At 41.6% G+C, this 16,877-nt stretch overlaps 1 protein-coding gene across 3 annotated transcripts in view; it reads right to left on the minus strand.

The window, feature by feature from the left end:
* The window catches only part of hapln1b (hyaluronan and proteoglycan link protein 1b), a 24,461-nt gene extending 9,116 nt beyond the window's left edge, over positions 1-15,345 (minus strand). The window contains exons 1-2 of one of the 3 annotated variants that reach the window (XM_079289733.1): positions 15,091-15,345; positions 1,519-1,653 (exon numbers count right to left, since the gene is read on the minus strand). In XM_079289733.1, the coding sequence (XP_079145859.1) occupies positions 1,519-1,624 (106 nt within the window). In that variant the 5' untranslated portion in view covers positions 1,625-1,653; positions 15,091-15,345. Of the gene's footprint in view, positions 1-1,518; positions 1,654-4,855; positions 4,992-10,064; positions 10,135-15,090 lie in introns of those variants that run through there. The other 2 variants (XM_079289735.1, XM_079289734.1) reach the window with 2 other exon arrangements.
* Between the last annotated feature and the right edge of the window lie 1,532 nt (positions 15,346-16,877).

Here is a 16,877-nt window from a genome sequence, read left to right on the forward strand (position 1 = left end):
AGTATGATATTAGAGTTATATAACTCAGCATATGAACTATAACTTGTATAAGTATGATATTAGAGTTATATAACTCAGCATATGAACTATAACTTGTATAAGTATGATATTAGAGTTATATAACTCAGCATATGAACTATAACTTATATAAGTATGATATTAGAGTTATATAACTCAGTATATGAACTATAACTTATATAAGTATGGGAGACTCCTGTGACTGATCTGTTTGTAAAATAAAAAATCGATACTTGGCGTTCGTGTATCGATATAATATCGCCACGCAAAATATCGCGATACTATGCTGTATCGATTTTCCCCACTCTATTAGTTCGTGGTTAGTTATTAGTTTGTTTGTTTTGAATTATTCATTCTATCATTAGTTAGTTAGTTAGTGGTTAGTTTGTTAGTTCGTCTAATTATTCTAGTTATTCTCGTTAGCTTGAGTTTGTTCATGTGTTTGTCAGTTTGTGATTATTGACGATACTAACTATATACTAGTCAGTTACTTAGTTATCTACTGAGTTAATTCACCAATTTAGTTTTACTTTTGTTAGATATGAGTTTTTGATTATTTATTTTACTATCAATTAGTTATTGGTTAAATTGCATTCAGTATTGTTGTTATTATGTGTAAGTTGCTAACTGCCTAGTCAGCTATGTATTTATTTATTTGTGGTTAGTAGTTAGTTAGTTAGTTATTTCGTTAGTTAGTCAGATATTGGTGTGTTAGTAAGTTATGTGTTAGATAGTTAATAGTTACTTGTGTATTAATTATGTATTACTTAGTCTGTCATTGGTTAATAATTGGGTAGTAGGTATAACTTGGTTTTTTCGTTACTAGTGAGTTAGTTAGTAAGTTAGATATGTTATGTTAATATGTTACGTGTTGTTAGTTAGTTACTTGTTTGTTATTAGTTTTTAATTAGACATGATATGACTCGTTCATGTTGTCAGTGGTTCAGCTGGTTCAATGCAGTCAATTGTTTCGTCACTAGTCTTAAATGAATTAGTTATAAGTTTGTTTATTCTTTATGGTAATTATATAAACAAGTTGTTCGTTTTTATTTCTGCATCACAACATTATGCAACATCACTGTTGTTCCAACGCGTCTTCATTTAAACGTGAGCGGTTTGAAACCTGAAGCTCCGCCGATAGATTATGAACATATTCCTGGAACCTCGTGGGTTTTTCTTGCAGTGTTTGAAATCTCGACAGAAAGTTGTTCATCTGTCAGTGATGAGATAACTCTTTATCTCTCTGAGCTCATGATCCCCACATAGCAGCGTTATCTCCGCAGCACAACCGGCTGATAAACCAGCAAGCTAACGACGCCGCAGAGCGCTAATACAGTGCCGTGAACGAAACTCAGGAGAAAAAAGAGGCTGGAAGAGGCTGGAAGAGGCAGGAAGAGCCTGGAAGAGCCTGGAAGAGGCAGGAAGAGCCTGGAAGAGGCAGTAAGAGGCAGTAAGAGCCTGGAAGAGCCCTCTGCATGACATTTAGCCCCCCCCCCTCACCTGTGACATAGATGGTCCTCGAGTGCTCCAGCTCAGGGTACAGAATGTCTAAATCATTGGCTGCTACGCTCAATGAGATCAACGCACAGATCAGCACGGGAGTCATCTTCTCTCAGCACACCGTCGGTCCGATCCCTGCAGAGAGGAAGAGGGGGGGGGGGTTACAGTACGTACAGTAAGAGGAAGAGGGTTTATTTTAGTTGGTGCATCACAGAGAGGAAAGGAAAGTTATTCATATCCGCGAGCATCCTCTGCATTGGGGCTGCTGCAGCGGTTCTACCTGCAGTGCTGTTCTCTCTCTCTGCAGCACAAACACTTTCTAAAAGCTTCAGATTCTCACTACGAGTCGTCTCAAAATACAAAGAACGCTGCAGGTTGCAAAGATCACTTTGATTCGTCCTCGATGCCCCAAAGCAGGACGTCCCAGGAGAAGCTTCAACGCTACAGAGGACGACACACACACACACACACACACACGCGCTCTGGATAAAACACACATGTAGGAATATACAGTACGTACTGTAAACACTGTGCGCTGAATATTCCCCCGTCATCCAACACGTCCCGGTGACACTGACAGTCCACAACTTCTGCCACAGTGCAGCGTCACGCTCACACCTCAGGCTTCATTCACACACACACACACACACACACACACACACACACACACACACACACACACACACACACACACACACACACACACACACACACACACACACACACACTCTGCAGCCCATCCTCTACACACACTCTACACAGCGATGTGTTTTATGGAGGACCAAGGCTGATATTTAACTGAAGTCACTGAATCGAGTTGAAATTTCATTTTTTTATTTCAATTTTGTTTCAATTTAAATTTAAAAAATCGAATTAGACTCCGTTGCAACAACATACTTCCTGTTTACGTCCCCCAAATATCCCAAATCATGGGAGCTGTAGTTCCAAAACTCTCCAAAAGAGAGGCACTTTATTTTGAAGGAAACTGTCATTTGATATTATTTCTTTGAAAAAAAAAAATCCATTTAAACCAAAGAAAATATGTATTAGTTATACAATTTATAACTTGAAACTTTATTCTCAATAAATGTAGAATTGTTTGCTTGCAGACTTTTGGGATTCATTTAAAGGGCAGGAAATACGGCACCTCTGGACCTCCGTAGTTGGTCTGTGCATTTCTTTTGAGGCGTGTGTGTGTGTGTGTGTGTGTGTGTGTGTGTGTGTGTGTGTGTGAGAGGAGCTAGTCAATCGGATTGATCCCCCTCCTTGTCTTCGTTCACTCAGTCCCATACTGCTGATGCACCGACCTCCTCTGCCAGGTGAAGCTCCTGCAGTCAGCAGAATAACTCTGCAGTGCACGCACACGCACGCACACAGACACACACACAGACACACACACACAGACACACACACACGCACACAGACACACACACACAGACACAGACACACACACACAGACACACACACACAGACACAGACACACACACACACACAGACACACACACTTCACTTATGACCCCTTCCTGCCTGAACGGAGGGAGGAGGATGAGGAAGTGTGTGTGTGGGTGTGTGTACGTCACCTATGTGTCCTCAAACCTGTGGATGTCCCCTCGTGGACAGGTGTGAGGACACATGAGAGCGAAGAAGCTGTAACAGTTTGAGTCTCCAGAGAAAACCTCATGTGAGTCTCTCTGGAGGAAACAAAGTGTTAAATACTTCATGACTCCAGCTATTAGTGATGTCACATGTTAAGGACTTTTTGAGATCCTCTACTACAGTTCAAGTAACTAATTCCACAGCATGAAGATACTGATACATGACCATCATCACTGATATATTGGCTTTATTGTCCAAAGGAAAAGCAGGAGAAGCATTTCATGTGTTCTTGTGTTTCATTTATAACAAAACATCAGATTTGATTAACTTTTCATATGATTTGTTCGTAATCGAATCGTAATTTGTAGATTCATTAAAGTTGTCAGATAAATATAGCGGAGTAGAAGTATTAGGTAGTACAACAAATTAGTAATCGAGAACAGTACTAGAGTAAATGTACTTGGTTACATTCCACCTCTGATACTTACTGTATCTCGTTTTCAGATTGACAGACTTGCAGTAAAACAGAAGAAGAAGAAGAAGAAGAAGAGATCGTCTCAGTAAGAACACATGCACTCACACACTCATCATTACTGTGGGGAGGGACATTTATTTTGAAAGGTCAGCTGATAATTAATGATTAAAAAATGAAAAAACATATTTATATTGTGATAGTCAGCCAACAAAATGATGATGAATATTCGCTCAAACACTTTGGTCCAGACTGAAATATCACCACAACTATCAGATGGATTCTCATCATAAAAACAATATTGATGTTCCTCAGAGGATGAACCTCTGACTCTTCCTCTGGCGCCACCATGAGGCCGACATTTGTAATGTGATGCCGACACAACATGCCGACATTAAATTATAAAACCTCATTTGGATTTAGGCAAGAAAACTACACCAAGAAAACTACAACAACAGAACCACAACAACAGAACCACAACAACAAAACTACAACAACAAAACTACAACAACAGAACCACAACAACAAAACTACAACAACAAAACCACAACAACAAAACTACAACAACAGAACCACAACAACACAACTACAACAACAAAACTACAACAACAGAACCACAACAACAAAACTACAACAACAGAACCACAACAACAGAACCACAACAACAAAACTACAACAACAAAACTACAACAACAGAACCACAACAGAACCACAACAACAAAACTACAACAACAGAACCACAACAACAAAACTACAACAACAGAACCACAGCAACAAAACTACAACAACAAAACTACAACAGAACCACAACAACAAAACTACAACAACAGAACCACAACAACAAAACTACAACAACAGAACCACAACAACAAAACTACAACAACAAAACTACAACAACAGAACCACAACAACAAAACTACAACAACAGAACCACAACAACAAAACTACAACAACAGAACCACAGCAACAAAACTACAACAACAAAACTACAACAACAGAACCACAACAACAAAACTACAACAACAGAACCACAACAACAAAACCACAACAACAAAACTACAACAACAGAACCACAACAAAACTACAACAACAGAACCACAACAACAAAACCACAACAACAAAACTACAACAACAGAACCACAACAACAGAACCACAACAACACAACTACAACAGAACCACAACAACAAAACTACAACAACAGAACCACAACAACAAAACTACAACAGAACCACAACAACAAAACTACAACAGGGCCCCGTGCCACGTACGTGGTTCAGCAAAGTCCATCAAATGTCCTGTTAGCAGCCCACATTCACGAGATGATTGATGTCAGGCTGTCTCGGTTCCTGCGAGGCTGATCCTCTCAAACTGTCTCGTTAATTCCAACCAGACGATCGGGATCAGGATGATTGCGCGTGCTCGTCCTACGTCAAAGGGGGGAAACGTGGATCACCCAAACCATGATGTTCTAACAGTACAATGAAACCATGATGTTCTAACAGCACAATGAAACCATGATGTTCTAACAGCACAATGAAACCATGATGTTCTAACAGCACAATGAAACCATGATGTTCTAACAGCACAATGAAACCATGATGTTCTAACAGTACAATGAAACCATGATGTTCTAACAGCACAATGAAACCATGATGTTCTAACAGCACAATGAAACCATGATGTTCTAACAGTACAATGAAACCATGATGTTCTAACAGCACAATGAAACCATGATGTTCTAACAGCACAATGAAACCATGATGTTCTAACAGCACAATGAAACCATGATGTTCTAACAGTACAATGAAACCATGATGTTCTAACAGCACAATGAAACCATGATGTTCTAACAGCACAATGAAACCATGATGTTCTAACAGTACAATGAAACCATGATGTTCTAACAGCACAATGAAACCATGATGTTCTAACAGCACAATGAAACCATGATGTTCTAACAGCACAATGAAACCATGATGTTCTAACAGTACAATGAAACCATGATGTTCTAACAGCACAATGAAACCATGATGTTCTAACAGCACAATGAAACCATGATGTTCTAACAGTACAATGAAACCATGATGTTCTAACAGCACAATGAAACCATGATGTTCTAACAGCACAATGAAACCATGATGTTCTAACAGTACAATGAAACCATGATGTTCTAACAGCACAATGAAACCATGATGTTCTAACAGCACAATGAAACCATGATGTTCTAACAGCACAATGAAACCATGATGTTCTAACAGCACAATGAAACCATGATGTTCTAACAGTACAATGAAACCATGATGTTCTAACAGCACAATGAAACCATGATGTTCTAACAGCACAATGAAACCATGATGTTCTAACAGCACAATGAAACCATGATGTTCTAACAGCACAATGAAACCATGATGTTCTAACAGCACAATGAAACCATGATGTTCTAACAGCACAATGAAACCATGATGTTCTAACAGCACAATGAAACCATGATGTTCTAACAGCACAATGAAACCATGATGTTCTAACAGCACAATGAAACCATGATGTTCTAACAGCACAATGAAACCATGATGTTCTAACAGTACAATGAAACCATGATGTTCTAACAGCACAATGAAACCATGATGTTCTAACAGCACAATGAAACCATGATGTTCTAACAGTACAATGAAACCATGATGTTCTAACAGCACAATGAAACCATGATGTTCTAACAGCACAATGAAACCATGATGTTCTAACAGTACAATGAAACCATGATGTTCTAACAGCACAATGAAACCATGATGTTCTAACAGCACAATGAAACCATGATGTTCTAACAGCACAATGAAACCATGATGTTCTAACAGTACAATGAAACCATGATGTTCTAACAGTACAATGTGAAATAAAGTCACAGAAAGAGCCTCTTTGTTCTCCGCTGACGAGCAGGAGATGATCATGAATGCATATGAGGAAGTCAAGACCGAAATCACAGCAAAATATAACAGCGGCACCGCTGAGAGGACGAGACAAGAAGCACGGCAACACATCAGACACGTTCAATGCGTCAGTGTTGGAAATGAATCGGCTCATTTGAATGCCTCATCAGCCCAACCAATCACATGACATGTCTTTATGTGCTGCTGGCAGTAGACTTCATGATGCATCATCCAATGAGATCTACAGTGACAATAATGATCTCAACTCTTCAGAATAAGTAGATAACAAGCCCAACGAGGATCTCATGATACTCATTAACATGAGGACATATGTACTGTATGCCCTTATGTATCATGTAGCCGACTATATAAGCGAGTTCCTTCGTGGGGTTTCTACAGTAATACTGGACCTCCGGCGTGAGACGTCACACAGTCACAAACCTCTGGAGCTACAGCATCACAGAGACCAGCAGCTGTCTCCCTCACTGAACGTCCAGGCCTTGTTTGGTTCTTCTCTTCTATTTAGTCTCTACAGCGACTCCATTAGCAGCGTGTTTAAACGACCTTTCACCTCGTCTCCAAATAACAAACACTTTACTGTGAGTTGAGATGTCTAAAGGCTCGGCTACCTTTCAACGTCTTCAGCCGCTCTCTTCCGTCTCTGACGGTCCGATTCATCCATGCAGGTCCTGCTGAAACCCGACACACAGCTGCACCTCTTCCTCCTCCAGGATCTCCGTCACGCTGCAGACATCGTCGTGCTCCTTCAAGTCACGACACAGCGAGTGTTTGTGCATCGCCGGTTCTATGAAGTAACTCATCATGTGTGTCAATGCAACGAACCTGTCTCCTCCAGAAGGACATCAACTACACCGCTCTGGGACGCCCCCCAAAACAGGAACCGGTTCTAACAGAGCCATGCGGTTCTGCTCTCGGTACTTTGTTGGTTCTGCAGTGTAGTTCAGAGTTTGATCAGAAGAACAGGATCATCAATGAAAGACGATCACTGAGATCATTGTTCAGATGAGAACTACGTCCACTTCTGTCTGCTCACCATGTTAGCATAGCCTGTTAGCATGCTAACATAGCTGATCATCAGTAAACACAGAGTCCAGCTGAGGCTGAATAAATGTCTGTAGTTGTACAGGTTCTTGGTCATAAACCAAAGTATCGGATATTAGAAGTTGTCGACGAGAACGGTCGTAACTGTTGTTTCAGATGTTTGGAAGACGATCCGACGAGCACTTTGTCTGTGGGACGGATGTGAATTCTGTGTTTTGACATCACTCTCAACATCTCCAGATCAACACAAAGAGGTGATAGCTCAGCAGTCCAGACCTGTTCTGGTTCTGGTTGGATCGACAGCTTCACGGTGTAAATAGCTTCAACGTGCTGCTATCTAACGGACGTCTTCCCTCTGGAGAACATTTCAGGTCAGCAGGCCGACACCGTGGAGCAGATAAGAGCTTCAGAGTATAAAGTACTTCTACATGGAGTACATAGAGTATTACTGCAGTAGATGGAGCAAAGCAATGTTCTGCTCTGGACGATTTTAGAGACTTAAAATACTTAACATTGGTTTAGATGTTCGCTATATTTACAATGTTTTCACCTCTTTACCTTGATGTCAAACAGAGCTATGAAGCTGTTATCTGTGATCTCTACACACACCAGCCTCCATATCAACGCTGACTCTCCCTCAGGCTGCTGCTCGTCTCTTACTGTCGGTGTCGGTGTGGTGAACCCTTTGAACTCTGGCTTCGGGTTTCTGCCATCGTCTTCTATATCGCTTACATTTATATCTGCAGTTCACCTTTCAGCCACACGAGGGAGCCTGAATTGTTCGTATTGTTCAGATAATTGTAGCTGATTTATAACGTTAATATGAAAGTCAAGCTTTTAGTCTGTTTGTTTAACTTATGAAGAGTTATTCATTTATTTCGTCTCTATTTTAGTGACACACAGTGACTATGGAGCAGAACCTCATACAACCACACATCCAAACATCAACCATGAACGGAATGTTCTGTTCCATTCTTCAAACGCACAGAAACCTCCTCCCTCCATCCCAACACACACTTCTTTTGGGGGTTTCAGTGAAGCTGAACTAAAGTCTATTTCCTCTCAGACTGACGTGAAGCAGGTGCTATATTCAGACCTGATGCAACGGCTGAGCCGCTCTGGAAAAGTCAACCTCTCCACACTCCGACTCTTGTGTCGGAGTGTGGGTGGGGTAGGAAGTGATGGGTGGGGTATTTACTGTACACACACACAGCGCGGCATATTCACCCAAACATGCACACACGTTTCCCCCGGTGGGTTCAAGCTGGTCCGCCTCGTCCCCCCGGCCGCTACAAAGAGTCCTCAGTGAGGAGACGTGTGAGGGGGGAGACGCCAGGGCTCTGACGTCCAATCAGGATGCTCCATGCGAAGTGCTAGGAAACAGCAGACTTCCTGTCCCGCCCCTTGTGGCCTCAGCTCTCCGTACCTACGTATCGGTTGCATCTTTTTCCCGTGATCCCACAGGTGATCTACCTGCTCTGAACCGGTTACCGACCCAACGTTGAACAGCAGACCCGCTCTGCTCGAATGCAGCGTTTCAGCCTAACTTGAGAATGAATATCACATTAAAGCAGATCAGCATGTAATCACGTGATCATGAACCAGGAAGTGTAAAGCACGGTCTTCCCTGAGGAGACTGCTGCTCGTTCCTCGTGTGAAGCGAGAAGTCAACATTGGTTTATTGGTAACTTGCGTACTTAAGTAACGTTCTTCTCTAGTTACTTCAACGCAAACCACGATCTTTTTCAAGTATTTCACGATCTATTCCTGAACCTAATGAAGTATTTCACGATCTTTCCTTAAACCGAAGTTGTTTCCTGTTAAGAAGGAAGTTTATTTTGAAATGTATGAATAAATAAATAAATAAATTTCTTGGGAGAATGCACTAAAATGAGTATTCATCTTTCGTAGGTATCATACGAATCGTTGTGTGAGGTACGTTGTAGTGACTCGTATCTTAAAGGAACAGTTCAACATTCTGGTGGCGCGCTAGAACACCACGCCTACTATCTGTTGTTTAAATATGAAGCTACAGCTGGCAGCCGGTTAGCTTAGCTTAGCATAAAGACTGGGAACAGATGGAAACAGCTGGCCTGGCTCCAATCACCACTATTGACAGAATGACATCATTTGTCTGCATCTTCTTCACAAAGTCACGTTCAAGAGTTCCAGAGCAAAACCATAAATAACCAAAACTTCACCACAACGTGAAACGTGATTCCTCCGAATCAAAGGAAACACATTCAAACTGCTGAACCAGAACAAGACCTTTAAAGTGTTCAGATGTTCACTGTCGTGCAGTCAACATTACAATAGTTCTCTTTTGAGATGTAGTGCAGTAGAATTATTAAGCAGCATAACATGGAAAATTGTACTTAAGTACAGAATGAACTTGAGTGAATGCAGCTGTCTTATAAAGACAACGGCTGCTGTGTAATCTCCCTTTATAGTGAAGAAGACTACCACTGCTCTTCTTCTTCAGCTGACTCACCTCTCGAATGTAATAAATCCTCCGTGTTCGTTCTGATTATTAAACCTTTGAACGGCACAAAGACACCAGTCATCCTCTGCAGGACATCTGACACTTTAAAGAGCCGATAATATCAACGCGACCCTTCACCCTTCCTTCCTCCCTTCTCTCCCGTCCCTCCCCCGACAGCGAGCGGCTAGTTTACGACGCTCTCTCTGTTACCCGCCGCCTTGACCCTGAGAAGAGACATGCAGTTAAAAGTTCATCTGGCTCTTCATCCCAGCATGCCACAGTGTGTTTCACTGTCTCTCTTCATCGCCCATCTGAAGGGGGGGGGGGGGGGGGGGGGGAGCGATATCTGTTGCTATGAAACAGGTAAACACTTTCGCCTTCAGGCTTCTATTCAGATTCAAGATGGATTCAGTAAAACAACATAAACATGCAGCTGAAAAAGTGTAATTAACTGCTCACACACCTTGTCACCGTCAACCATACACTTTTGTAACTTTCATGAAACTGAATCCCGACATCGGGCTGTGATTGGTCAGGTCTCTGCAGGCGAGAGTTGCTGTGAACTTCTCTCTTCACTCAACAGTTATTTCTGTCACTTGAGAAGATGTAAAAACAATACGATGAATGTCTTCCAGGACGTTTTTCAGTTTACAAGATATTTCTGTCATATCTATGAATCATAGCGCAGTTATTTGTGTAGGTATATCTACGTACGCTGCGTGAGAACAGCCTCGGTTCATCGTCGTCAAACACTTTCAGCTTCTCTTCTGCGTAGTTTGACACGTCGTCCAAACCAACAGACTGTAAGAAGTGGATGTAGTCACGGTGACGTCACTCGTTGGTTTGTGGCCGTTTTGAAATCTCTAGTTTGCAGATTTTGTCGCCGCCATGTTTTTTTTCAACCAGTGAACAGGAAGTGACCACATCTGGACTGAGGAGTGACGTAGAGACGTCTCTGGTAGCGACCTGTCAATCAGCGTGTAGCCGCGCCCTAAAGCATCCCCTGCTTTATGGTCTGTGTGACTCTAAATGGACCATAATGTACTAAATGAACATCATGCTGTATTGAAGAAGACTTGAAACTAGAGATTGAGACATAAACTCATGTTTACAATGTTTACTGAGGGAATAAATCAAGAGAGAAGTAGAGTCATTTTCTCATAGACTTCTATACAACCAGAGGAGTCGCCCCCTGGTGGACACTAGAGAGAATGCAGCTTTTTGTCTCCTGGTACCAACTGGTTTGTTTTGACCTTAAAGAAACAATCATCATTGTGAGGAGCCTTCGCCACAGTCTCATGGTCTTCACTCACCTACGAACATCTGTCTGAACGTTGTGGCGTCTGAATTGCATTTGTTTCAGCAGTGAACAGTCTGTTCATCTTTTCACCCTGAATAAATGTTTATCTTTCTGCTAAACAGACGACACTTTAGAAAACGTGTCCTCAAGAACCTGCTGGCTATGAACAGTGGTGAAACACACACACACACACCTACACACACCTACACACACACACTCGGCAAACACATTACTGAACACGACAGACGCTTCTATTCATAAAGAGACTTCTTCTGAATTAACACGTAAAACCCAAATTTTCCTGCTCAACAAAAGCACAAACATTCATTGAACCCCTTGTTTCCTGATTGCCAGCAGCTCGCACGAAGTGAAGTTGACTCTGCTGTGAATGTGTGTGTGTGTGTGTGTGTTGGGTGGGGGTCAGGGTGGAGCCACCATGTCTAAGCCAGCACAGAGAGGGGTTGTTGGGCTGGAAGTCGCTCACAGCCTCTCGATGTTCTCGGCTCTAATTCACAACGTGGTCGACCGCAACTATGAGAGCTGTTACAAAAATGAGCGACTGATGAAAGCAAACAAAACCTCCATCGAGGCAATTTAACGCTCCAGCCGTCCGACGCCTGAAGGAGAGCTGATGCAAGTTTATTTTAAATTCTGAAAACGTCAATACAAACAATGAAACAATCGCTGTAAAATATCTTGTTGTTTACACAGAATTATTTAAAAGATGTATGCGACAGAAATGTATGCGACAGAAATGATCCGGCAGCGTCTACGTTGGTGTTTCTGCTTAATTGTGACGTAATTTATTCAAAAGCTTCATTCATCCAATTCCTAAAAGTGGTAGAAGCTAAGCTTAAAGACTGTAAGTCAATGAACCAAAACAAAAGGAAATTGTTCATGAATTATATTACTCAAAAAAACACACAAAAAAGTTATTTGAACTATGTTTATTTTTTATAGGATTAGTCAGAAGAATGTTTTTATTAACGAATAATTTATCAATGTGTTAAATTTTATTCAGTGACTAAAGCTGCCGGATGAATGTGGTGAAGTTAGAATATAAAGTGGCACAAATTTGAATTACTCAAGTACAAGTACCTCAAAGTTGTACGTTCTTAACAATAGATCTTTACACCAACAGCAGTCATTCACTCACATTCTCCATGACATTAAGACTGAGTCATGAAATCAACTTACAGTCCAACATGGAGCTGGAGATATTCAAACTACAACTCCTCTTTCACCAAAAACAAGAACTCTTTAAAAACATTAACAGCACGACTGTGAACCTAAACCAGCACCAAAAACACAGTTATCTTGTGACATCACACACAAACACTGTAACATCACACACAAACACTGTGACATCACACACAAACACTGTAACATCACACACAAACACTGTGACATCACACACAAACACTGTAACATCACACACAAACACTGTAACATCACACACAAACACTGTAACATCACACACAAACACTGTAACTTCACACACAAACACTGTAACTTCACACACAAACACTGTAACATCACACACAAACACCGTAACATCACACACAAACACCGTAACATCACACACAAACACCGTAACATCACACACAAACACTGTAACATCACACACAAACACTGTAACATCACACACAAACACTGTAACTTCACACACAAACACCGTAACTTCACACACAAACACCGTAACATCACACACAAACACCGTAACATCACACACAAACACCGTAACATCACACACAAACACCGTAACATCACACACAAACACCGTAACATCACACACAAACACCGTAACATCACACACAAACACCGTAACATCACACACAAACACCGTAACATCACACACAAACACCGTAACATCACACACAAACACCGTAACTTCACACACAAACACCGTAACTTCACACACAAACACCGTAACATCACACACAAACACCGTAACTTCACACACAAACACCGTAACTTCACACACAAACACCGTAACTTCACACACAAACACTGTAACTTCACACACAAACACTGTAACATCACACACAAACACTGTAACATCACACACAAACACCGTAACATCACACACAAACACCGTAACATCACACACAAACACCGTAACATCACACACAAACACTGTAACTTCACACACAAACACCGTAACTTCACACACAAACACCGTAACTTCACACACAAACACCGTAACTTCACACACAAACACCGTAACATCACACACAAACACCGTGACATCACACACAAACACCGTGACATCACACACAAACACCGTAACATCACACACAAACACCGTAACTTCACACACAAACACCGTAACATCACCCACAAACACCGTAACATCACACACAAACACCGTAACATCACACACAAACACCGTAACTTCACACACAAACACCGTAACTTCACACACAAACACTGTAACTTCACACACAAACACTGTAACATCACACACAAACACCGTAACATCACACACAAACACCGTAACATCACACACAAACACTGTAACATCACACACAAACACTGTAACTTCACACACAAACACTGTAACATCACACACAAACACTGTAACATCACACACAAACACTGTAACTTCACACACAAACACCGTGACATCACACACAAACACTGTAACATCACACACAAACACTGTAACATCACACACAAACACCGTAACATCACACACAAACACCGTAACATCACACACAAACACCGTAACATCACACACAAACACTGTAACATCACACACAAACACTGTAACATCACACACAAACACCGTAACATCACACACAAACACTGTAACTTCACACACAAACACCGTGACATCACACACAAACACTGTAACATCACACACAAACACTGTAACATCACACACAAACACCGTAACATCACACACAAACACCGTAACATCACACACAAACACCGTAACATCACACACAAACACTGTAACATCACACACAAACACTGTAACTTCACACACAAACACTGTAACATCACACACAAACACTGTAACATCACACACAAACACTGTAACATCACACACAAACACCGTAACATCACACACAAACACCGTAACATCACACACAAACACTGTAACTTCACACACAAACACCGTAACATCACACACAAACACTGTAACATCACACACAAACACTGTAACTTCACACACAAACACTGTAACATCACACACAAACACTGTAACATCACACACAAACACCGTAACATCACACACAAACACTGTAACATCACACACAAACACCGTAACATAACTAACTAACTTTATAGTGAAGCTGCTTTTTTGTTATTCTGGACCAAAGAAACTCAGTTTTTATGTAAAAACCTATAAAGAGTATGATGATGTAAGCTACTTTGTTAATGTTATTCTTTTAAATGTTCTTCCAGAAATTAACTGTTTGTTATTTTCTTTTCTGTTTGTATCAAAATGGCTTTTTAATTAACGTTTGTTCTGTTACTTGTCATTGTTCTCAGCAGTGTTCTCCGAGTTATTCTAATAAATACAGCAGTCAATGATACAACATTCGTTAAGATGCAAAACATTGAACCGGTTTCACCAAATGATTTCTGTCTTCTGTTTCTGCGTCTCATCTGTTTAAAAGCAGTAAAGTGTGTTTGCGCCATCACTTCACCAAGCAGCATGCGTCAAACACGAGTCCTCAAACGCGTCCTTTACAGACGTTAATCACAGGAATAGAAGAACTGTACCTGCTCAGTGCGCTCTGCTGCGGGGGAAGTCTCAACTCTCCGGCGGTCAGGACGCAGAATGAAGCGCAAAATGATTTACGCACCTCAAGGTACGAGGAAACGGGCGGTGTGTGTGTGTGTGTGTGTGTGTGTGTGTGTGTGTGTGTGTGTGTGTGTGTTGTCAGCCGCTCCTGGTTCCTCTGAAAGCTCAGTGTGTGGTGGAGAGCAGCAAACATGTGCGCGAGAGGAGTGCGCGCTCTTGCGCGTGCAGGTGAAATTTAGTGCAAACCTCCGGTGACTTCTGCGGGTTTATTTACCGGATGTGTTGTTCCAAAATATAAAGAAAATCAAAAGGCTTCGCAGTTTGTCGGGTTGCATCACTGCAGTGGAAACCTGATCTGATCTCTGGGTTGCTGTTTATTCAAACTAAGAGCACCCAACCCATGTTGCTCAACCGCCTCAGAGCCCTCAGTCCCATGAAGGTTTAAAGTGCTCCAATAAGAAGCTTCTTTTCCCATCAAACACCTGAGAGACACAAACGCTGTATTCATGTCCTGATCCTGAACTCTGGAGCAGAGTAAGAACTAGTCTCACAGACAGCAGGGCTGGAGTGAGATCTTGGGGGGCCAAGGGGCTACCGTTTGATTGACAGGTCGTTACCACGGCGATGTCCATTATTGGAGTTTGTCCGTGTTTTCCTCTCACTGCAACCATGTTGCAGTCTTTTTCACTTCGTGGAAGTTAATTGGAACGTTTTAGTTTCGTGTTTGGTTGAAGTTAGCTCCACCCCCTTGTGTCAGGTCTGGTGGCAAAAAACTACGATGGCGACGTCCAAAGAGACGAACTCGAGGCTTCAAACATCAGTCCACAAACCAGTGAGTGAGGTCACGGAGACCACGTCTGTTCTTCCTCTCTGGAGGTTCTATCCAGAACATTTCCACCTAAGCGTGCTAACGAGAACCCCAGGAGGTTCTACCGGGAACCCTTTTATAGTTCAAGGATATTATCTAGAACCCTAAAGAACCGAGGCTGATGTGGTGCCGCTCAATCCTTTCAACAACTCTTGATGACCTCTTTCTTCCAAAAAGGGTTCTTAGGATGAAACTGGTTTCTAAATGGAACCCTTAGTCTCACAAAGAACCTTGAAAAAACTCTTCTTCTTAAAAAAAGGGTTCTTCGGAAGCAAATGGTTCTGGTAGAACCTCAGCCCTTCAGGAAGAACCCGTTTGGAACCCTTATCTAAGTGTATGACGCTGAGCTGAACGGGACGTGTCCCTCCTATGTTGACATGGTGAGTCTTCAGTGTAATTGGGAACAGTTGCTCATCTTGGGTTGATCTCCGCTCACAGACAACCGCACGCTGTTTCACAACATATTCACCAGAGAATTCATGATCACATTCCGCCTCCATCCACCCAGCTCTGCTTGTGTGTGTTTCTGCTGATCTAAAACCTCTCTTTATTTAATCTGCAGCACAGAGCCACATGTCAAACAGTTCAGTCTCACAGCTTCTCCGGCTAATCAGGACGCAACTAAAACACTTCATGAATGATTTCACATTAAAACACAATCAATGATCCTGTAATCGCTCAGTTCTCCTCTGGAGACTCTGTCAGTATTGTGTAATAGACTTAAAAGTCAAAGTAATGCAATTAAACTGTTTTACTATTATTTCTAATGTTTCTGGATCAATATTCCTGCTGCATTAATATGTATGTTGCATTTTAGCTCAATCAAATGACTATTTGTAATGAAATAATGATGAACAAATCAGCTCTGCAGCTCCTTTCAGCTCTACGGAGCATTTT

The sequence above is a fragment of the Melanostigma gelatinosum genome (genome assembly GCF_949748355.1).
Source record: "Melanostigma gelatinosum genome assembly, chromosome: 18".
NCBI lineage: Eukaryota > Metazoa > Chordata > Actinopteri > Perciformes > Zoarcidae > Melanostigma > Melanostigma gelatinosum.